The sequence below is a fragment of the Brienomyrus brachyistius genome, chromosome 17 (assembly GCF_023856365.1).
Source record: "Brienomyrus brachyistius isolate T26 chromosome 17, BBRACH_0.4, whole genome shotgun sequence".
In the NCBI taxonomy this organism is placed as follows: domain Eukaryota; kingdom Metazoa; phylum Chordata; class Actinopteri; order Osteoglossiformes; family Mormyridae; genus Brienomyrus; species Brienomyrus brachyistius.
Window position 1 is genome coordinate 17900552 of NC_064549.1, and position 24970 is coordinate 17925521.

General features: G+C 40.6%; 1 protein-coding gene across 1 annotated transcript in view; it reads left to right on the plus strand.

Moving 5' to 3' along the window:
* Positions 1 to 1468: 1468 nt before the first annotated feature.
* The window catches only part of dner (delta/notch-like EGF repeat containing), a 69668-nt gene continuing 46166 nt past the window's right edge, over positions 1469 to 24970 (plus strand). Inside the window, exon 1 of the mRNA XM_048982377.1 lies at positions 1469 to 1976. Coding sequence (XP_048838334.1) covers positions 1722 to 1976 — 255 coding nt within the window. The 5' untranslated portion in view covers positions 1469 to 1721. The remainder of the gene's footprint in view (positions 1977 to 24970) is intronic.

The window sequence follows — 24970 nt, forward strand, 5'->3', positions numbered from 1 at the left end:
GCTATAGTAGGCCAGCAGGGTCTCAGCCTTGGGGCCAAGGTTAGTCCATAATGTTACCAGGCGTCTCATGGAGAGACCCAGCCGCAGAGGCACAAAGTGCTGACGGAGGTGCTTCAGGGGAGCTGCGAGGCACGCACAGAACTGCGAGAAGAACAGGTGGTCAGGCTTGAGAGGGAAGTCAAAAACATCCCTCCCCCCACTGTGATACTGCATGGATGCTGCATTTTGTGTTCATAAGATGAATTTATGTAATTTTGAAACATATTGAGTAAGCAGCTGAAATAAGTAAGGCATTTCAGGCGTTGTTTAGCTGGACAGTACAAACTGATATGGTGACTACATTTAAAGTATTTTGGAAAATGTGCTTTAAAATAAAGAACCTTTAAAAATAATCGCTCATCTTTTTATATTTGTCTTTTTATCTCCCTCTGGTGGTTGAAGAGCATCATTGCATATAATTTGTAGGAACTCGCTGTGAAACTGACCCATTTAAATTACTCTGCACATTGAGAATATGAGAAGATTGAGACCAACAATTTGAATGGCCTCTTCTATAAAAGTATGAGTATGCCCTGTATGGACCTAACTGAGCCATTTCAGTTTGGTAATGATCACATAAATGACCTCTGTTGATGCAGTGAGGACTACAGAAAAACGTGGCTGGTGCAGAGAGAATGGAAATTACCGTTACTGCAGTGTGATTTGGCCTTCATGACCTCAAGTGATACATGTTATTACTTAACCTCCAAATCAGCTAGAAGTTAAAATTCATTTGCCATCCCTGGACAAGTGATACAAAGGCAGTCTGAAATGTAAGAAAATACTTGAAATAAAGCAAATATAATAAAGAAGTTACACATATAGAAGATAAAATTAGAGATTACACATAAATGATAGTTTTTTACACCACAATTTAACCATAATTGCAGTTTAAAATACCTATAATGAATTATTGAATTACATAGTATATTTCTTCTGATTAAGACTAATTTAATGAAAACTAATTTACTTAGCACAGAAAACCAAGATTATTTTGTAATCAAAAGCAGAATATTCAAAATGACACCTGTTTTTCACTTTCTTGTCATATTAAATATGTATCCCATGAGGCTAGGTTTAATAACACATTATAAAAGAATGAGATCCTCACTCTACTGATGGATTGAGGGTTGTGCTGTTGTGTGTGTGTGTGTGTGTGTATGTGTTTTTTTTTTTTTTACTGTTTTTAAGCAATTAATTCCTGCTGCTAAGATGATCAGGATTTGTTTGTTCTAACCCACACGGGAACAGCAAAGTACTAAGAGAAAGGCAATGTAGGAATGATAGAATTTTAAATGAGCTCTGGGCTGATACCCTTTATGTGTGTGCGTGTGCGTGTATGTGTGTCAGTGTGTGCGCACGTGTTTAAGCAGCCTGTGTCCCCTTGGGTCTCTGTGTATGTCGTCACTAGTCATCACTGACTCAGCCTGCCCACCCTCCACAGATTCCTGCTCAGTCAGTCCACCAGCAGCCGCACAGCACACACTGCTACAGCCCCTGCCAGCTGCAGTCAGTGCTCCTTCCGCTCGCAGTCACTGAACAGAAGTAGCCGTCAAGAGTTAGCTTCTTAAACACGTGATAAAGAAGACGAGGGTGAGAAGAGAGAGCAGGGAAAAGAAGAGAAGGAAGGGAGAGAACGAATCAGCAAAGCAGCAGCTTCGCTGTGATTTGTATTCGCTAGCATGCTGCTCCGTGCATTTGCTCTGCTGTTGCTCAGTGCTGGATGTTGCCTAACCTCACCGCCGACCCCTGCTCTGTCCTCCTCATTGATACCTTCTCTGGCCACACCTCCTCCAGACCCCTGTGAGGGACATCCTTGCCTTAACAGTGGTTCCTGCATCTCTCTGTCCTCATCGCTGAGGATACTTGACAAACCGCCAGACACTGAGACATATACCTGCGCCTGTATCGCTGGCTTCACTGGCCACAACTGTGAGGTAAGCTGTGTTCCATCCTCCCCATTTTTGCACCATCCAGTCCCTCTCCATTGCTTGTTTTCTGTGTTCAGCTTGTTACCATGGTAACAGGGTGGCATGTCATGCTTGTTTAGTGGCAGTATAATGTGATTGGCAGCATGGGAATTATATGGTGACTTTCCTCACACGTTGGAAAAGGACAATTGTGACCCAAGTGTTATATTAATCTCTCTGATTCGTTGCCATTCCTACACATTTTCAAGAAAATCTATGAATATATAGTCTGGCAGTATCTCAAATTAGCCTTCAGGTACAGCGTGAGGGTGTGGCTGTTTTCCAAATTCAATAAAACCATCGGACTGAATACGATTTTGAGGTCAGTTGGTAAGGTGAACCATCAGTTTGTAATGGATGTTATGAATGCCGCACCACATATTTCTGTCAATTGAGAATTCCATTAGCGACCCCCATACTTTTAGCGATAATGTGCCAATGTAGTTATGACCGTCATGGTATTGTGGTAAGTCAACAGCTCAATTTAATCGATAATGATGCTCACTGGTTTTATTCAATATACACTTGGGTAGGGTATATGTTGTATTGTAATGCTATGGGGTACACAGTGATATGAACACAGTCATGGTTTCATGGTAATAGATATGTTAAAGTTAGGTTTTGAGGAACTTGTGCTGAATGTCATATAGTCATATTATTCATTCATATAGTTGCCCTCCAAATTACAAAGGAGGAACTGGTTAGTCAACTCTGAAAGTACTTTTCAACACACATACCTGTATGCTCTGTTTGCAGTCAGGCATTTCAGTGTGGAAAGGTATTGGTGTCTTATACTGCAGATTTTCTGCTGTAGGCTTCTGTTAAGTTCAATATGAACCCAAGGAGATTTGGAGGACATGTCAGGTCTCTGACAGTTAATTATTACTTTGGAAATATTATTGCTGAAAAGACAGGTGAAGCCACATATAGGTAGGATTGAAGAGTTACATGTCTTTATATATTTTAGATATTAAATAAAATGTGCTGGAGCTTCTGCCCCTTTGTTGCAGTATCTTCAAACTATGCACCCTTTGATTGGCAAAAATCCTTGTAACTGAAAGGAAAAATAAGAAAAAACATTGGTAGGATAATATTGTAGCCTTGACGGTTTTAGTATTTCTTTTGTTGGCTGTGAGTGATTCAGACATTTTCAGCAAGAGACTGCCCTATTTGCTCTCCCAGAATAGCACAGTACAGCACGCTCCAGTGCCTGAGCCCAGCCCGGTCTGCTCCTTCACGATTGCCACTGGAGACCTTCGGGATAAATTGATTTGTTTTTTTATTTCTTGCCATGGCAACAAGACAACGAATCGACAAAGATAAATCAAACTGTCCACATAGCTTGTTAGCATTTCATTCTGAATCAAGGTGTGAGACAGACAGTGAATATTGTAAAAGACATAACAGAATACAGAACCATCCACATCCACATATCTCATCCTTGGTTTTACAGAATGTGAATAATGAGGGCATTTGTGGGATTTTGTTAAGCAAGTGTAGAAAGTAGTGAAAAAAACAAAAATGCAAAAACGGCTGAGCTGAGGGCTGCATGTTGTAGGCTAACCATCTAATGGCTAATATCCATGGGATTTGGTTTGATGGTTTGAAGTCACATATGCACCGAATACTTTATTAAGGAAACGCCAGGTTCTCAGTCATAAAACACATATCATGCTAAACACGAGAAAACAATATATCTTGATAAATAAATATTTACTCACTGGTTCATCTGTTTCCTTGCCTGCTTTAAAGAAACCACAATCATCAAGTGAACAAAAGCAGCATTTAGTGGACCTTTCATAGAAATCCCATAAAAGAATATTTCTAGTAATTGTGTTGTTTCTCGAGTTTCATTGCAAGCAGGCCTAGTTTCTAAATTAAGCATCTTCTTTAGAAAGAGTGTAAGATGAGGCCCTCAGATGGATTTGATTTTCAGTCTTCAAGGACACAGCCAAACCGTTTACAGTGGGCTGGCCAGACTAGACCCAATGATTTTACTGGAGTGGCAATGTAGTAAAACACAAACCCAAAATCCAACTAACTGAAAATGTGGTGAAAATTGCAAATATTTAATTATGCATAACAGCAGTAACAAATACAGGTATTGTCCCTCAAAAAGGGAAAAAGGTATATGTACATAAATATATGTTGTTACACGTCTTAGGATCTCTTCGGATAACATCACACACCTAAAACAGCATGAATACAGACTCTGGAGTCTGATTGTACGTTTCATTCTATAACTTGAGGGCGTCATCATTAGGACAAACACATCTGTCAGAGAGACACCTTTATTTCATAAAATATATTATTATATATTCAAAAAGGATAAAATTTGACTCATTTAAATGTCAAACAGAAGTTTATACCTTATGTTTGTTATTGTTATTTTTTTATTTCCTCAAACCCGGCGAACCGATAAAACGACCATTAAAAAACCTTATTGAATCAGTAATTCTATCTCAAGGGGTGGCACGAACACCAAGTCCACCAGAGTGCACAGCTCCCTCTCAAACATCAGCGCAGCTGGGGTTCACTGGCTGCCCACCTGCACTGCAGCCTGGTATGCCCACAGGACCAGGGACAGGTGCCAATTCCAGTCACACTGGTGGTCAGCAAAAATTATGGTAAGCTACATGGGGAGTATGTGGCTATACCTCTCCAACAACCCATCACTATGAGGGTGAAGGCGGGTGGTGCGGGTCTTTGCAATGCCCAGCTGTTTGCAGATCTCGGCAACTACCTGCGACTCGAAGTTTTGCCGCAGGTCACTGTGCAGCTCCTCTGTCATTCTGAAGTGGCAGAAGAACTCATCCAATAGATTTTTTTGACTGTGGTCACTGTACTCTGGTAAGGAACCACGTACCCCTTAGGCCACCTGGTGAAATAATCCTTGCACATAGTGATTGCTGCAAGGAAAAGAAACCAGAATGTCCACCTGAACCTTCTCTATGGGTACTCCCACCTGGCAGTGCTGCATGTATGTCCAAGACTAGTGGCTTGGGTCCTAGTGGGTAGTAAACTTTTTGCAGCAGTCCACAAACAGTGTTGTGTCCTTGATGCAGTTAGGTCGATAGAAGCCGCTCTGCTGATTTCCCAGTACTCGTTTCATCAACCTCTTGAAGGTACATGGGGAGTGACAGAGCCCGAACGGCATGACCCAGAAGTGCCATAGACCCTGGATAATGGTGAGTGCAGTCTTGGTTCGAGCATCTGGGGCTAATTTGACTTGCCAACAACCACTCTGAAGGTCTAAGGAGCTAAACTACATCAGTCCAATGATGTGATCCAGTATGTTATCCTTCTTGGACAGTGAGAACGAGTCTTCCTGAGTTAGCATTCAGATGGCAGAAGTCCACACAGAAATGTCATGATCTTTCTTTATAACAAGGACTGCCGGCACAGTCAATGGACTCTCAGAAGGTTGATGACTCCCACTGCTGTCATTTCCTGGATTTTCTGTCATCTTTCTGGAGGGAAACTGTGTGTGCGCCGAGGTGGAGTGTGGCCCTGGCCATTTGTACCTGAGCCCTCAGACAGAACAGCAAATCCAGCCTGACGAAGCAGGGATCGTGGATGTTAGCCGGACACCCTTCCTGCTCACCGGTCTGCCCCACCAGCATGATGCCAAGCTGCTACTTCCCTTTCATAAGCACACGTGATGATGATGGAAGCGAGCCACACCTCCATTTCTTCCCACTGCAGCGGGGCTCACCGGTTGGTACCTCGGAGGATGCGTGGGACAAATGAGGGTGATGGAAGACCCCGTGTCCACTAAAGCTTAGCATTGGGTGCCCTCCACAACGCAGTTAATGTTGAGGCCCCGCTCATGGCCCAGTCAACTCACCTGATGAGACAGAGGTGAGGACTCTTTTCTGAGTGCAAACTCCTTCCCAGCGCCACTTACTCTTATTTTCCTCTTGGGCCTTTTACGGTTACAGATGCAGTCTTGCAGCAGACAGTAGAGCTGGGCTGGCAGATGACAGGGTGTTGCCTGGTGAAAAGAAGATCACTTCAGCTGCCTCTGCTTCTAACAATGCATCCACCTGTGCGGCTTATGCTCGCAGCTGAAGGTGTTGGTGGAGCCGTGGAGTGTTACGCGTAATCCCTTGATAAAAGCATGGTGGGTCACCTCTTCCAGCATGAGGGAAACCATGGGTAACCCCATTTTGCATAGCAGCAGAGATTGGCAGTGAATGATCCCAGAATCTTGTTCTCCTATCTCTCTGCCAACTCACCAGCTTATGGCCTCTTCTCATGGCCACCAGTGGAAATAGTGCAGTCCTGCTGTTCCTCAGGGGTAAGGCTGAGGAGGACCTGGGGTGCCTCCCTTTGCAATGCAAGCAACAGTTGGACCTCAGTCTCCATCGATGATCAGCCATTGTGCCATGCCATCAGGCGCAAATAGAAAGCTAGGGGTCCAGAAACCCCTCACTGCAGTCTTTGTACTGCTCCCTGCTGTGTTCAAATTTGTCGACGAGTCTCGTCATAGACCCACAGCACCTTCTGATGTCTGGTGCTGGCAGACTGCATGCTAGCTCTGTTGGTTTGCCCTGGGAAGGTACAATACTTGGTTCCTGGGGGTTGTCTCTGCTGGTTTGTCATTGCTGCCTTCCTGCAACTCCCCAATGCTTTCAACTACTGAGTTTTCAGATCAAGTTGTACCAGCTCACTGCCATCAGGGCTATGCATCGGCCATACCAACCATGGTATTGGATTGAAAAGAGAATCTGTGATATTGTCCTACTCTGGTAATAGCCACCTGCACCTGTAGTGCCAGACGTAGTGAGCATTCTTTCTTGTACTTGCCATTCACGTCAAAGATATACCAAAATGTTCAGTTATGTGTTGAGTACAGATGACACAGCTTGAAGACACCAGGGTGCAAAGTAATTTAATAAATAAAAAATAAATATACTGCAGACAAAAATAATGCCTACTGTGATGTAACATATAATAATACTGGCATGGCTATGCTTCATGAGAGGGTGGCACACTGGCCACCCTTTAGTATGGGAGGTATTTCTTGCCAAAATGAAAACAAAAATGATCATGATAAAATAAGAATACAATCTCCATTCCATTTAGTTATCACAGTCTATGTGCAACGATCTTGGCAAAATTAAAAAATAAAATGAAATAAAACCATTTGCATTTTAATTTTTCACTTATGTATGAGTCGTTTGTAAAAATTTAAAAATAAAATGAAAAAAACCTTTTTGTTTTTTTATTTTTCCATTTGACTGGTAATCTGAGTGGGGCAGAGGGCAGAGCTATAGATCACTGCTGCGCTTTCTCTGCATTGGAGGATGTCGTTATCATTGTATTCTGTGCACATGGTTGCCCGAACTAATGGCAAAATCATATGTGGCTTAAGCCCTAGTCCAATTCATTTAGCGTCTTATTCGTAACGTCTTATTTCATGGTTTAAGTTATCTTCTTATTCCCAGCTTCCTTAGAGTACAGTGTTTTGCAGCGGCACATGCTTCACAGTTTAAAGTTAAGACATTTTGAAAAAATAACATATGAATAAATCGTTTAAGCCCTATCAGAAGTATTTGTGCAGGCATGCCATTGTAAGGAAACACTGAAATTAGCCTGGTCCAGACTGCCATATTTCCAGTTAGGTAGCCTATAAGACCGGTTCGGCCAGACTAATTTCATTGTGTCTTTACAGTGGTATGCTTGCTGTGTCTTACACTTTTCAAATTTGCCTAGCCCAAGAAGACCATGACCCCCACATTCCATTTGGAATCTTCTAGCTGCAGCATATATATTACTGCAGGGGAAATCCGTACATTCTGTCTTTGAGCAGGGCCAAGGCTCATGGGAAAAAAACAGTCTGTATGCCTGGAAGTTCTTATTTTAACAGTCTGATATTAAACCCCTGAAAGTAGAGGATGAAAGATGGGGTTGGCAGGATATGTTGGATCAATGACAATCTTGTCCGCTGTCTTTCTGCATCTGTTGTAGTAGAGCTCCTGGAAAGGAGGCAGACTGCAGTCGATGATCTTCTCTGCTGAGCCGATGATGCACTGGAGTTTTGTCTTTTCCCTTGCAGCGCATGATCCAAACCAGATGGTCAGTGAGGATGTGAGGACAAACTCTGTGACAGGCGTGTAACACTGCACCAATAATATTCTTGGCAACTTGAGTTGTCAGAGGAAGAACACCCTCGATTGAACCTCATGATGATGGAGGCAGTGCTGGGCTCCCATTCAGCTTATTTGACATGGTGATCCCAAAGAATATGAATGACTCCACTTGGGGTTATGATGAGGGGAAGTAGTTGACAGGGTTGTCTCCTAAAGTCCACAGCCCTCTCGATAATCTTCTTAGTATTGAGCTCCAGGCTGTTACATCTACACTAAGCAACTAGCATGGTTACCTCCTGGCCATATGCCGACTGGTTACGATTGTGTAGGTTTCACATATGTTGCTCAGTAGGTGCAGTCATTGGTGTATAGCATCACATCCAACATAAGCAAGCATTTCACTCTATCAGAGGCAGCAGTCAAAGGTAATTCACTTGCCATATGAAGTTATCTATCAAATTGAGAAGGAAAAAAAACATTTCAGGAGAAAAGAAGACAGTTTGAACTCGATATTATGAAACAGACACATGCAGTTCTTTCTGCTCGCTAGTTTCATATTTGTGCTCACAAGTGGGATATTTATGCACATAAAACTTGCAGGCTTCTATTTCTCACTTTGTTTTTTTATCACTCTATAGTTTTGACACAAATGTAACACCACAGTAGAGCAATGGTGACAATATGCTGCCCTGAAGGTGCCTACTTTGAAGGTGAGGGTCAGTTAGCATGAGGCGATCTTTCCCAGCCAGGAAGTCAGTAAACCAATGGCATGTGGCATCAGGCCAAGTGCATGCTTAAGATAATAAAGGTAATTATTATCAGTAAAGACTGGGGCACATGCTCCTATTTTAGAACTGATCTAGGACTAGTTATAACATTGTACAGTGGCATGAGATAAAATTCTGTTGACCCACAATGCAACTTACAGACAAAAAAGGAATTATATGCATATGGACTTATGTGTGAAACACAAATACACAATAAGGGGCTGAATATAATAATACAGAATGCACATAAGGCAACTCAAAACATGTGTGCGATACACATACAGGGAATTTAAATTACAAATAACTTGAAGAAAATTCAGAGACCAAAAATAAATTAATACTGAATGTGCCATTAAATAATTAAATAAACGTCCTATAGGTAGTATATGCATTCAGTTGATCCACATTCACCTCACTAAATCATTGTCAGCCTCATCTAATGGCATGCTGTAAAAATGAAGATGCTTCAGCTAGACTATATTTAATGAAACTAGCCCTTCCAATTTTGTTGCGGCATAAAACACTACAAATTTGTAGTATTTCAGCATAGTGTTTCATTTGATAAATTGTTATAAGAACTCCACTCTAAAACATCTGAAATCTCCTAAACTGAGTTACCGTTTAGTATCACAGTAATTCCACCAGTATCCACGGGATGATACATTAGAGGTACAGAGGATGGCAGAAGTGGAATATTCTTCAACTGTAAAGTTTGTCACCTGACCTCAACTGAACATGCATTCCACTTGCTGAAGACAAAACTGAAAGGCAGAAAGACCAATGAACAAGTACCAACTGAAGACAGTTACAGCAAAAGCCTGGCAAGAAATCACTAGTGAAGAGACACAGCATTTGGTGATGTGCATGGGTTCCAGACTTCAGGCTGTCATTTGACTGCAAAGGATTTTCAGCCAAGTATTAAAAATGATCATTATAGTTGTGATATTGATAGTTTGTCCAATTTGAGCCCCTGACAATGGGGGTATTATATATAAATGCACTGTAAAAAAAATCGTAAAAAAACAGAGAAATTCTAGCAGCAGGGGTGCCAAAAAAATTTAATAAATTTAATAACAGTAAAAAAAATTTTAACATTTTTTCCAGTACTGTGAATAGAAATAATTCCTGTAAAATAACATTAAAACTCTGTATTTTTTTTTAAAAAAACCTTCTTTGTACCACAAAAATAGTTAATATTCAGATTTAAGCTGGTAAAAAAACAGATCATCACTGGAAGAATACTAAAAAGTATTTGGGATTTAAGAAATTCCACGATAAAAATACCAATTAAAGCGTGTAAATTAACAGAATGTAACTGCTGTATCACAAAAAAATACAGCAGTTTTAACATAGATCACTGTAATATGATAATGAAATGCTTTTTAATATCAAATATACAGACAAAGGGGTGGCATGGTGGTGCAGTGTTTAGCACTGTTGCCTCACACCTCTGGGACCCAGGTTCGAGTCTCCGCCTGGGTCACACGTGTGTGGAGTTTGCATGTTCTCCTCATGTCGTCGTGGGGTTTCCTCCGGGTACTCTGGTTTCCCCCCACAGTCCAAAAACATGCTGAGGCTAATTGGAGTTGCTAAATTGCCCATGTTTGAGAGCACCTCTACCTAATACACCATCTAAGCATCCTGGAGTTAAAAAGTGGAGAGGAGAGAGAGGAGTTGAAGACACAGAGCCAGCTGCCATTCTCTCCCAGCTCTCAACTCTTTCTTTGCAGATAAACAACAGATTGGTTGCCTTGGAAAAGATGGTTAGTGACAATTTCAGTGTGATTTCAGAAGTTAAAGAAGCAGCCAAGGAAAACACTACACAGATTACAGGTGTTAAAGAATCGTTTGATTCTATTTGTGCACAGATAAAAATTATTATGGATATATTTGAACATATCGAATCACAGATCACTCACTAAGTGTGAAGCAAACTTTGACACACAAGACAAACAAATTTCTTACCTGAAAAGTTACTCATACTGCTGGATTCTAAAACTCTATGGCTTAGATGAGAAGGAAGAACAGGACAGAACATCCAAGTGCCAAACCCTTCTTCCAGAGGTCAGGGATAAACTTCCAGACGTCATTAATATGGTGCACTGGCTTGGCCTCAGGAAGCTGGATAACATCCAACTCAGAGGCATCATCCAGGAGTTCACCTCTACCGCAATGCTGATTAGCATTCTGCAAAAAAATCATCTTTTTTCAAGAGTAACAACTTGAAGCTGGCAGAGGATTTTTCTGCATAAAACAGAGAAGGCGGGAAGAGGTTGTGACTCACTGTGGAAAAGGCACAGAAAGAAAACTAACTGGCTTTCTTTGTTGGAGGCGATACTTTTGTGAATGGAACTGAAATATTCCCAGCATAGAGGCCCGGTTGGTGTGCCACATTTAGCAAGAGATACAAACAAGGTGTAGTTTACAATATCATTTAATTTTACATTATTTTCTTCACAGGGGTTTTTGACCTTTTTTGATGAACACTTAATTGCACTTACAAGCTAATTAGGAGCAGGATGTTTCATGATAAAAGCAAAGATATCTATTTAATATGCTTTATTTTGAAGATACCTACTAATGCTGTGTAAAGGGCAAGATAGGGTATAATTGAAAGCAGCTATTTTAAGTTCTTTCTTACTTCTTTTTATATTATAAATGGTGCTCTTAAAACTTTCCAGAGGATTTATGCCATTTTGAACAATTTGCATTTTATCCTCATGTTCACAAATATTGCTAGCAATGATTACTTATAAGGGGCGGCATGGTGGTGCAGTGCTTAGCACTGTTGCCTCACACCTATGGGACCCGGGTTCGAGTCTCCGCCTGGGTTACATGTATGTGGAGTTTGCATGTTCTCCCCATGTCGTTGTGGGGTTTCCTCCGGGTACTCCGGTTTCCCCCCACAGTCCAAAAACATCTAATTGGAGTTGCTAAATTGCCCATAGGTGTGCAGGTGTGAGTGACTTGTGTGTGAGTGTGCCCTGCAATGGGCTGGCACCCCATCCTGGGTTGTTCCCTGCCTCGTGCCCATTGCTTCTGGGATAGGCTCCGGACCCCCCACGACTCAGTAGGATAAGCAGTTTCGAAAATGGATGGATGGATGGATGGATGATTACATGTAACTAATGTTCACATTCTTCTTAAAAAAGACTGGCTGTTCTCATCCCCTGGTAACTACATTCTTAGGGACTGTAAGTTTCATTTGGTTTAACACTCTGCTTTTCTTATACTTTTTATTTATTAACTCTTTTAACTCAAGAGGGTTAATAAATCGAAGGTAAAGCTATGTTTCTATATTGCGAACTTCATGACTTTTGTTTTATTCAAAAGTGTCATGCAATGGAGGAAAATGCTAGTTTCTGGTGATCAAAGTGGAAAGGTTTAATGGGAAAATTTTAATTTCTGACTGTAACAAAGAAGCCCATTATATTTTCTTTGTACTTGATAATGCAAACTTTGATTACTGTACATTACAGTTCATGTTGATGATGGTTAGAAGGTCGACTGCTTCACTGGTTATATACATTTCCAAACACTTCCATACATTTTGCAGGAGACTTCAATTCTGTGTTAGATAATCACATTGACAAGTGGCCTTCAAGGACTTCCTCCAGTTCTCAAGTGAAAATGTTTGTGCATAGATTTAGTTTACCTGGTACTTGTATGGATACCCATCTACTACAGAAATAATACACATGGTGCAACACGTCACCCTGAATCCAGTCAAGCTTGACTGGTGATTGATTAATTAATAATCTTCAAAGATCCAAATAATATTACCATCACCATTATCCAACCCTAACCCTATCTACATTAATATGCCTTTATCATCTTTCTGATCTACCCCTAAATAATCATACTGGAAACTCTACTAGTACGTACTACCTTTAATCATAATGAGGAACTTGCTGAAATTGATAAAATGATTAGGTAGTGTGACAATGCCCACCACAAAGGGAAAGGAATCCAGAAATGCGTTTCACAGCGCTTTTTAATAAAGGCACTGGAGACAGGTTAAAGGGAACAGGCTGAAAGAATAGTAGATGTCCAAAGGCGTGGGTCAGAAGCCGGGGGATCCGTCCTACACGGAGACACAGGACTGGAACACACAGGGAAACGGGAACAGGACGGGCCGGGCTCAGCAGGAGAGGATACGGGTCAGGTTCGGGAACGGGTCTGGGAAGAGGGCGAGGACAAGGTAAGGTTAGAACACAAGGCAGACGGAAAGGGTACAGGGATTCAGGAAAACGATAGACTAGAAAACGCTTGGTATGGCACAATGTCATTGGCTCAATACTTCGCGGCGTCCTGGGGCTTGTCTGTGTCTTTTAACTGTTCGCTAATTAGATGCGCTGCGTCGGACCTTGTGGGGTCCGCCCCTGTGGGCGTGACAGGTAGATTTAGATTTGTTGTCTTAAATGAGTCTTGTGAGTATACCTGTGTTCAGGTATAGCACCTCTTAGTTCTCCATGGTCCGTCTCCTGTTTATTTGATAAGAACATAAGAACATAAGAACTATACAAACGAGAGGAGGCCATTCGGCCCATCAAGCTCGCTTGGGGAGAACTAAACTAATAGCTCAGAGTCGTTAAAATCTTACCTAGCTCTGATTTAAAGGAACCCAAGGATTCAGCTTGCACTACATTATCAGGAAGGCTATTCCATACTCTGACTACACGCTGTGTAAAGAAGTGCTTCCTTAAATCCAGCTTGAAATGTTCTCCCGCTAATTTCCACCTATGGCCACGAGTTCGTGTATTTAAACTAATGCTGAAGTAACTATTTGGTTGAACAGCATCCAAACCTGTTAGAATCTTATATACCTGGATCATGTCCCCCCTCAGTCTCCTTTGCTTGAGACTGAACAGATTTAGCTCCCTCATGGTTCCTTTTTTTTCTTGTGGTTTTTGAATTTTAGTGAAGCCCCATACTATATGTTATAAATACAGCAACACTTGGCTAAACTTTACAGACTCCAGCTCTCTGAACAACAGATTTAAAATAAAATGGATCAAACAGTATCCAAAAACCCTGCTTCTATTTGGAATTTCATCTCTCATAACACATTTTTACATTTAGATGGCCAAAAATGTATTCTGCTGTGTAATTATATTATTTTAAAAAATCCCTCTTAAACCCTGAAGTATTCATCAACAGATTCTCCTGACACGGTGTTTGATTTATAAGTACAATTTCTCTCCGCAGGTGGGGCACAGATACTTAGTAATAACTCAGTTACTATTATATACTACTTATACTACAAGTATAAATTATGAACAAATCATGAACAAATATAGTCACTACTTCAGACAATACGCTTCATGATTCATTAATGATGAACAAATATGAGATCAGTATTTCACTTGTGTTATTCATTACTCTTTCCTTAAGTAGTTACTTTGTAGTTCCTTCAGGAGTTTAAAAAAGGTTTACAGAATTATTTATTGATGATCAGTATTTAACTTGGGTTATTCATGACTTGTTCCTTCAGTAGTTCACAGAGGTTTACAGAATTAACATATATAGGAACAAATATGGTACTCGATTGAGAAAAAAATGTCAAGATTCCTTAATAATGAATTAACATGAGATCAGTTTGTAACTAAGACTTAGTATGTCATAAATTAATATACACGTAATAGCATAATACCATATTATTTGTTTCATTTTTGTATCATGCTTGCTGTGAAACTGTTATGTCCGCTGAGCAGAAGAGCAGGCAGACAGTATCGTGGAACCATAAAGACGAGCAAAGACGGTTTACTAAGGGCAGACGAGGAAACACAGCACACATCATCAATGACAGATCTAGGGAAACAGACTTGAACGCGGACTGAAATACACAAGACAAATAACAGGAAACAGGTGATCACAATGAGGCCAGCACATGTGGTTAATGAGGGGGCGTGGCACACATGAGGACCCGACGAGCTGGGCATGACAGAAACGGCTTTAACCGGACTTATTTAAACTTTATAATGATTCAGTTATCTGTGGACCGTGTGCCAGAAGGAGGAAATCGAGCTGAAAATCCAGAACATCCAACCAAATTCCAGGAATCTGGCCACCCAAGTGATTTGTTTGTTAATTTTACTGACCCTTGTTTGAACATGTGAGTAATTTTAAAACGTTTAGCTAAACTATACATGATGCTTTATTTATCTAAACATGATGCTGGTATGATTGATTATGCCATTATCTTGTAACTATGAGAAATGCTGGCAAACACAATCATGTATCACCTGCCTATTTTTATGAACCTGTTTGAATGTGCAAATATATTTCACGCTGTTCTCCTTGAAGAAAAGCACCAACCAATAGATTTAAATATCAACCCTAAGAAATCAGATCTACTGGAAAATGACAGTGGCACTCTACTACCTATGGAGAGTTGTTCTATTTTGGCCCCAGTGTCTAGATTGAACGCAATAAAACAACATGCTCTACACATTCTTTGCTGTAGCTACTGGATGCTGACAGATAACAGTAAGAGAGGCTTCTACATGATTCAATAAAAGAGTCTAATAATGGTGTCATGGAGGTGGTTGGTCATATAAGGATAAACATCACGGAACTGGGTCCTAAATTGCTTTAATAATTGAGTAAGCCACTCCCCAGAGCAATTAGGGTTAAGGGTCTTGCATAAGAGCCCAACAGTTCTGTGAAGTATGGGATTTGAACCAGCATGACCATGTTCTTCCCTATATGTTCCCCTTTTCCAAGAATGACATTAATCTGTTGTTGTGTTGGTGTCATGCCATCACTGAAACACAATATATGATGTATCGGCACTGGAACTGTACACTGTGGCTGATCGCATCCCAAACCTCTTTTACTTCTTGTGGACAGTCTGACAGATTCCTCTGACTTAAACTTGCATCTTGGGGATAAGTGACTTTCCAAGTAGGTGTAATGACATATTTGGAGATCCAGGTGCAGACTCCAGAAGATTCATTATGGAAACCAGCCAATAAAAAACAGAATCAGCAGGCAGGAATCTTAATTGGGGGCACAGAAGGTCAGGACACAGAGAAAGCACTCAGTATGCTGTGTGGGACCAACCAATACGTCACACTGAGGGATTGGACAGGTATGCTTAAATAGTTAAAGAACAGGTGTGGGTCATGATTAACTTGTTGACCTGTGTCCGCACTAGGAACACTAGAACACTAGGAACAAGTTTCCAGTGTTCACACCACTGTGATACCAGAATACCAGCACAAAACCCTTATATTTCAAAACTGAGAGCTTAACAAATACTGTGCCTAGCTTTATGAAATGATAGCATCCATAATAACATTTTCTAGGCAATTTATTTTTGTATGCAATAACATTAAACCTCTCCAGGAATTTCACTCAGGGTTTGTTCAATTTGGCAGAAAGACTATTGCAGTATAGTTTGTATATATTCAGCTATGTGACTTGTGCAGAGGGTTAATCCCTTCCACAACTACAGACTTTCAAACAGACGTTGACTCATATTTTGCATAATGAAAATGTCAGTAATACCAGTTTATGGGGCTATAATTCAGTCAGTCTGTTGTTTTGTGGTTTAGTTACTCGAAAACGAGAAGAACAGCATGTGCATCTCTGTTATAGATGCAGGAGGCAGCATGGGGATTAAAGGCAACCGGCTTTACAGACTGGCAGTGACCTGCAACTGAGCAATCCCTGCAGTCATGACATCACAGCCGCTTTCACCTGACTTACTAAAAATAGACTCTGCTGACAGCTCATGTCTCTCCATTCCCCCACTCTGCTTCTTGGTTCTGTCCCCCCCCAACCCCCACCCACCCACTGTCATGTCATGTTCTATGACAGGGTTACACAGGATCTGAACCATATGAGATCATGTCTTTAGGATTGTTTCATTTTTCACTGAAACCTTGGTAATGCTTTACATTAACTGCAGCTTCATAATGCTTTTATATTGCATTCATAAAAAGTTCAGTGCACCTTCATAATGTATTAATCAAGTATTCATAAAACATGCATTAAAATCATGTATGTATACCTTAACATCGTAACATCCCTTAACAGCTGTAATATACATTAATAACAAACATTATATAATAATAACAAACATTATAATTGTATTATCATGGCTGGCTTGTTTGTCTCTAGAGTTCATCTATAATGTTCAAAAGAGTATGACTGAAAACACCTGATGTTGTATGCAATAGTGAGTACAGGCAAAATGAGTAACATGATTCCCAGTATGGTAAAACCTGGGATTGCGAGCATAATTCGTTCCAGAAAGGTGCTCGTAATCCAAAGCACTCGAATATCAAAGCAAATTTTTCCATTAGAAATAATAATTATTCGTTCCACAACCCAAAAATATTCATATAAAAATGATTAATACAAAATATAAAGTGAAAATGCATAAAACAAATTAACCTGCACTTTACCTTTGAAAAGAATCGTGGATGGTGTGAGGGAGACGAGAGAGAGGAGAAGAGGAGAGTTATTTTGTAGGACAACTTTTACTATAACAGAATCACTGCTATCTGTTGGCTCACTGGAATCTTTTTCTTTTTGTGTGACTTTAACAAGGAACCTATCCAATGACAGCCACTTTTGCCTTCTTTTCGATTTCGGGGAAATATGGACATTGCATTGTCGTTAAACAGATTCACCGCTCGCACTGATATGCCCTTATCCGGGTGGTGCTTTTCTACCAAATGAGTGAGGCACGCCGACTGAGACAATTATGCACAATCCCGCAGCGAGAGAGAGAGAGAAGAACCATCGGCTCAGTTGTGATCACGTGACGCTCAGCAGACAAAGCGTATACATAATACTTGTATTGCAAGATCTCGCTGGTTTATCAAATTAAAATTTTTTTTAAATAAATTGTTTGTCTTGCAAAACCAAGTTACTCACAATCCAAGGTTTGACTGTATTTGAACCTAATGACATTCTGCGCATTTGAGGTATGGAATGGAAGTACAAGGAATCTGTTTTTCTTGTTTATATATATGTAAACCAAAAGGGAATAACTGGGATAACTGGTTGGAAGATGAATGGATGGAAATGGTGCCCTTTAAAAATATATAAACTTAACCACATTATATACTGAGACAGCAGTGCAGTATATCCATTCATATGTTTCCAAATGCTTAACCTTTCCAGTACTGAGTTGTGGACAGTATTATGCATGTTTAACTAATGGCGAAATTTATAACTGTATTATGAGATCCAATGCATATAGTGAATAAGCAATAATGAACATTCAATGCTTCAAATCAGAGAGACCTTGGGCAGTTTGCAAAAGAAGAGTGGTCGAAAATTCCGGTTGAGAGGTGTAATAAGCTTGTTGATGGTTATAGGAAGCAATTGGTTTCAGTTATTTTTTTCAAATATTAAGTTGAGGGTGCCAATAATTTTGTCCGGCCCATTTCTGTGATATGATGTCAAATTTAGATTTTTTTCCCTGCTGGATTGATAACTGGTTAACAGATAGGAAACAGCGAGTAGTTATAAGAGGCACAATGTCACAGTGGGCCTGCGTTCATAGTGGGGTACCGCAGGGTTCGATTTTAGGACCACTATTGTTCCTAATTTACATAAATGATATGGATACCAATATATACAGTAAACTGGTGAAATTTGCAGATGACACCAAGGTGGGTGGTGTAGCAGATACTGAATTAGCGGATCAGCAGCTACAGCGGGATCTTGATTTAATTAGTGACTGGACCGATACCTGGCAGATGAAATTTAACATCGATAAATGTAAGGTACTCCATCTAGGGAGCAGAAATATAAAGTACAGGTATTTCATGGGTGTCACTGAAATAAAGGTAGCTGATCATGAGAAAGACCTTGGTGTGTATGTTGATGCTTCCATGTCCCATTCTCGCCAATGTGGGGAAGCAATAAAAAAGGCCAATAGGATGTTGGGGTATATCTCCAGGTGTGTGGAGTTTAAGTCAAGGGAGGTAATGCTAAGATTATACAATTCCTTGGTGAGACCTCACGTAGAATATTGTGTGCAGGTTTGGTCACCATATCTTAAAAAGAACATTGTGGCCTTAGAAAAGGTGCAGCGTAGGGCCACAAAAATGATTCCTGGTCTTAGAGGAATGTCATACGAGGAACGTTTACTTGAGCTAAATCTGTTCAGTCTCAAGCAAAGGAGACTGAGAGGGGACATGATCCAGGTATATAAGATTCTAACAGGTTTGGATGCTGTTCAACCAAATAGTTACTTCAGCATTATTTTAAATACACGAACTCGTGGCCATAGGTGGAAATTAGCGGGAGAACATTTCAAACTGGATTTAAGGAAGCACTTCTTTACACAGCGCGTAGTCAGAGTATGGAATAGTCTTCCTGATAATGTAGTGCAAGCTGAATCCTTGGGTTCCTTTAAATCAGAGCTAGATAAGATTTTAACAACTCTGAGCTATTAGTTAAGTTCTCCCCAAGCGAGCTTGATGGGCCGAATGGCCTCCTCTCGTTTGTATAGTTCTTATGTTCTTATGTGATGTACTCTTATGTATACTCCTTTTGTATTTTTCATTCCTGTTCTCCAACATGATTCCTCAAACATGACATCTTCTTCACAATTCCCAGGTATCCTGTTGACATTCCTTATAGTGTAATTTCTTAATAGGAGCTGAACGTCTAATACTTGTACAGAAGAGCCACTGAAGCTTCTGAAAGTTTTCAGAAATTCAATGAGCCCTAAGTACTTAATACCCTTTAGACCCAAGGTCACTAAACAGCGAACCATGGTCTGGATCCAGATCCCGATTCCGTCCTACCCAGACCCAGACCCATAATCAATAAATTATTGAGAATTATTAAACTGTTTCTATTTTAACCAGTGCGGCTTTTCTAGTCTTTACAGCACTTGTTCAGCAGTCCTGGAAACTCACAGACCAATTGCACGTGTTGTAAATCATCTCTAGTGTTCATAAAATCTGTGCATTTCAATCAGCTTGAATCAGTGAGTGATGAGATATGAGAGACGAGATGAAAGACGACAGTCAGATTAGTGAGTGAAATAAAAGTAATTTCATGCCAAACTCTAAAAATAGAAAAGCCAGCAAAAACACAAACACACCATTTAATCAAGTATGGACTGACTCTTACCTCTTGATTGTTCCCACTGGCAAACATATCCAGTCAAAACCAAAGTGAGGGCACAGGAAATAAGTGATCGAAGAGTTCAATATGATCCATCCACCAAAATATAAGCACATTTATTCACTGCCCAAACAAAGATTCTGTTAAAGTTGCTCGGATTTGGGTCAACAAAAAGAACCATTTACTAATGCAGGGGTTATCAAGGACAGCATGAATATGGTAGTTCAAACCTTACATGAGAGGAAACAAAAAGAAGAGTTTTGTGGAAAAAATCAAGCAAATACCTAAGACAGCATCATCAGCTACAAAGAAAACTGAAATATTAACCTAGGATACAGTGGCGGCTACTGGTCTGTCAAATAGGGGAAGCTCATTTTCGGCCTACATCATAAAATTGTCTATTTATTTAAAAGTAAATTCTGCCCTACGTTCCTTTTCAAGAAAATGGTCTGTGACCCTGTCGTACCAACTAGGCGTCTTTTCCAGTGACTTGACCAGTGTCCTCTCAATGGCCAGCAGCAGCCCCATCATAGGTTTGTGCCACAAGCTTATCTTTAAAATTGTAGCCCTGCATGTTCTCATTTAATATTTCAAAAACGGACTTGGCATCTCGCCCCCCAGAAACATCAAAAAATCCAATAAAGCGCTCCTGAATTTTACCTGCACTATCCACATAGCGAATAATGACAGAGAGTTGGGCACGGCAGGATATATCAGTTGTTTCATCCACCTGCCATCCAAAAAAGGGAGCATCCTGAATTTCATCTCTGATCTGATCAGAAATGGTGGCTGCAAGAGCAGAGATCAAGTCATTTTGAATAGTATGGAACATACCAGAAAACACAGTTGAGGACTCGAATTGTGTGGACAGGATAGAGTCATATTTAGCTAATGTTTCTGTGAACTCCCTGTAATTCCCCTTGTTGGATGATTCACTACTCTCATGTCCCCTAAATGACAGCTCCTGCCGGCCTATCAAGGATGTCACATCAATAAGGCGGTTTAGGAAGGCCCTGTTTTGTTTGACTGTTTCATTATGTTTAGCCACTTGAATGCGAGCACCTTCATTTATTGCATGCTCAACCCTGATCCTTCCCATGCAACTTAATCTTGCACATGCACTCACATGTTCACTGCTCTTTTCATGTCTTTTATATGCCCTGTCAAAGTTAGACAGATCTCCAAACCCCACCTTTGACCAAACAACACATCCGTGAGATGGTTTCATCAAGAGGCATGGCCAGCAGTACATTTTATTTGTCACAGCACTTCCAGTCAGCCAGCTAACTTTGTCATACCAGGAGAGCTGAAAAGACCTGTTATTTTTCCCTATCTTTTGCACTAAATCAATCTTAGGTGTTGATCTGCCCTGCTGTTTAATTCAAAGTTGTTCCTCGTAAGGAACACTTTGAAATGGCTTCGCCAAAATCAGGTCGACAATATTAGCACTGTCTGCCATCGTGTGCAGTTTCACCCACGACGCTAGCCTAGCCTAAGCCTACTATATGAATGAACGATCAAAAAAAAGATTAAACTCTGTAAAAGCGAAACAAGGAATGTGGTGTATAATTGTGTGAAATGTATGATTAAAATCAAGCAATTTCGCCAAGCAAATATAAAGAAATAGGTTGCAGCAGTTTTTATTTCGACTGAACTTCAGAAATCCGCGATGGGACTGAGCGCGAATAGCTTCAGCGATTCCTTATAGTACAAAATCGCTGTCAGTCAAAAGGAGATGCAATCTTTCGACAGACCCTCCAATCATCACGCAGAAGCTCGGAGTCCAGGCCAGCCCACTCCTCATTTTCTCCTCATTCACCCCCAGAGACGCTGAGCGTCCGTGGGCGGGACATAATCGCAGCGTTTATCCAATGACCGTCTAGTTTAAAAGCACTGAAAAAAAACGTTCAAAGCAGCCGCATTGAAGTCAATGGACGCTGGGCTTCAACGGGGAAATGCACTGTGACGCTACGGGAATGTATGAGAAGAAAATCAAGTCAGCCGACCTGCTATATCTAACTGATTCTGAACGAACTCGTCTTTGAGATGAACGTTTTCTAACGCATTTTTAGTCAATAAAATGTTAATACATAGTACATAATTTGACCATTAATTTTGTGACATTATAGGGGAAGCTGAGGTTCCCTTGCAGTCTTAAAGAAATCTCCACTGCTAGGATATACTAGCACAGCTGGATGAAGCAATTCATAAGGCACCATGTGTAGGCTTAGCTGTAGATGAGTTCACTGATGTGTCTGACAATGCTCAGCTGTTAGTTTACAGTATGTAAAGTTCTTCAACAAGGAGAAGAGAGTGTTCTGTGAAGATCTGTTAGGTGTGACACCCCTTCAGACCAGTACAAGAGAAGAGGACATTTAACTGGCCATAAAGGAGATGTTAATTAAGAGGAGAATAGAGTTGAATCAAGTGGTTTCAATAACCACAAATGGAGCCTCTACTATGGCAAGGAGAGAAAAAGGAGCTGAGGCAAGAATGACAGAGGATAATCCTGAGCTCGTCTCTTACTATTGCATAATTCATCAATTGGTCCTGTGCTCCACAAGGTCAGACAAGTATGCTGAGGTGATGAACACAGTGACGAGAATTAAGAACTTTCTCAGGGCATTTTCTTCCTACCAGCATCACATGCTCAAGGAATTCTGCAGAGAAGCTGATGCGAATGTTGATGACCTTCTGGTGCACAACAATGTAAGGCTCAGCATAGGCAAGGTGTAGGAGTGCTTTTGGTCCATCCAAAGGAAAATCCCAGATTTTTTGGCACAGCTGAAGAGTGAGAAGGCAACACCATTTTCTCTCTTATTTAGAAGAGAGAAGAACCTGAGTGAACTGAATTTAAAGTTACAGTACAGGGCAAGGACAACTCAGTTTGTGAACTGATGACAGCTTCCAGAGGAAACCTGAGATTGTTCAAGGAAGACCTGTGCACCACACTGCACACACCCCAACAGTGCAAGAACAGGTTCAGGGTGAGAGAAATGTGTCTTCTTTTGTTCACTTTGTTGGCAAATTGATATAAACCTCAGCAAACATTTTGACAGCTTCAACCTTGGACAGCAGCTTACACTGTTCACAAAGAACCCATTCCTCATAACAGCTGTCAGGATGTTCTTAAAGAACATCACACATCACTTCAAGTGAGCAAATGCTAAACCTCTCAAGATGCAACTGGTCAATCTCCAAGTAGATGTGGCCCTGAAAGAGTATTTTGGAGGAACTGACCCTGCCACTTTCTAACTCCAAATGGTCTAGGAGTCAGCTTTCCCAGGTCTGAGAAAATAGCCCTGTAGATCTTGGCCGTATTCAGCTCCACATACAGCTGTGAGACAACTTTCTCCACAATGAATATTATAAAAACCAAATTTCATTACAAGCTCACCAGTGAGCACATGTATAAGAATGGTCCTGTCACCACTCCAGCCAAGATCCTGGCAGGACAGGCTGGAGTTCATTTCTCTCATTGAAGGTGGGGGAGTGGGATATGAGAAGGAAAGAAAGAAAGAAAGAAAGTGAAAAGGAGATGGTAAAGTGGTTTAATTGTTAGGTTGTGTATTATAAAATTGGATGGGACTGTTATCATGTGATGTGGTATTCTGTATCTTTGCTCCAGGAAATTTTCTGTAACTGAATCTCTTTTAATTTTTAATCAAATATCCCTGCTTTAGACTATGAGTGAGTTTGTAACTTTGTAACTGTTAGCTAAAATTTCTTGTTATAACTGGCTAGCTTATTTTAAATACAGTCACCCTACTCTCTCTTAGAGGAGGAAATTTAATATGCTTGTTTTCCAGAGACATTTCTGCCGGAAGCAATTAGCTTTAATGTTTGGGTACCATCTCTACAGTCCTTGCTCAGGCCTTGCTGTGTCATCATTAGATACAGAGCCAAGAACATTGGAGGTCTAACGTAAGATGCATTAATTCATTATTTGTTAGCTACACCCTATTTTTCTACAATCCACTGACTCTTAATTTGAAATGTGGTTCTACTGACTGTTAAAGGGATCATCTGTCAAAATGGCAGCATGCTAGACAACAGTTTTCCTCAATGAAAAGAGAAATGGAAGTAAAATACAAATATGGGAGAAATCTGTTTACTTTCTGTGGCACATACCTAAAGTTAAAGATGCAAAGCTCTCTGATGAAGATAACATTCTTTTGATAAATGACTAAATTTTTATGCAAATTATGTTACATCTACGTAGTCTTTAATCGTATTCCCTGGATTGGGAATACATATGATTTTGAGACCATATGTGACCATAGTCGCCGGAGACACTTTCTTGTTAAGACAATAACTCAAAAAGTATCTGACTGATCTTTTTCAAACTTTGGAGAGGCATGTGACCTGAATGTGAACGCTCAGATCGGAATTCATATGGCTTTTTGCTTATACACATGCGCTGACATCATCAGCCTGCACCGACAGCCTCGTACCCACACATCTCTTGGTGGAGCAGTTCCAGCAATAACTGCGAAAACAGAAAAAGCTAGCCTCCTGACTTTTTTCCTCCTTTTCGACCTGCTTATGTACAGCTGATTCACTGTTTGTCATCCTCCAGAGCAAATACATTCGTGAGCTACTGACACCTCCATTTTTAATGCCATGAGTCGTCCCACAGATATGACGTTTTTTGTTGTTGGTGACGCAGTTGACCCATGTAAAAACGTATCAACGTGCGCATGCGTGACGTTTCACAGGACAGATGATTTCACATTACTGTCAGATACATTGTAGTTATGAATGTGAACCGTCAAGATAGACAAATCCGATCTGAGCAAAAAATTGGAATTGAATGATATGGCTGGCAGTGTGAACGTAGCCATAGTGATACAAAAAAAGGCAGTTTCAGACACTTGATCCCGTTAAAAATGATCTGTCTGATCTTTTCTAGGACAGGACAGTTGCTCTTGAGCTTTGCTTGGTCACCAGTCGGGGCTGGGAGGACATTTTCCACTTTTTTTCCCGCTTCGGCAGTAGC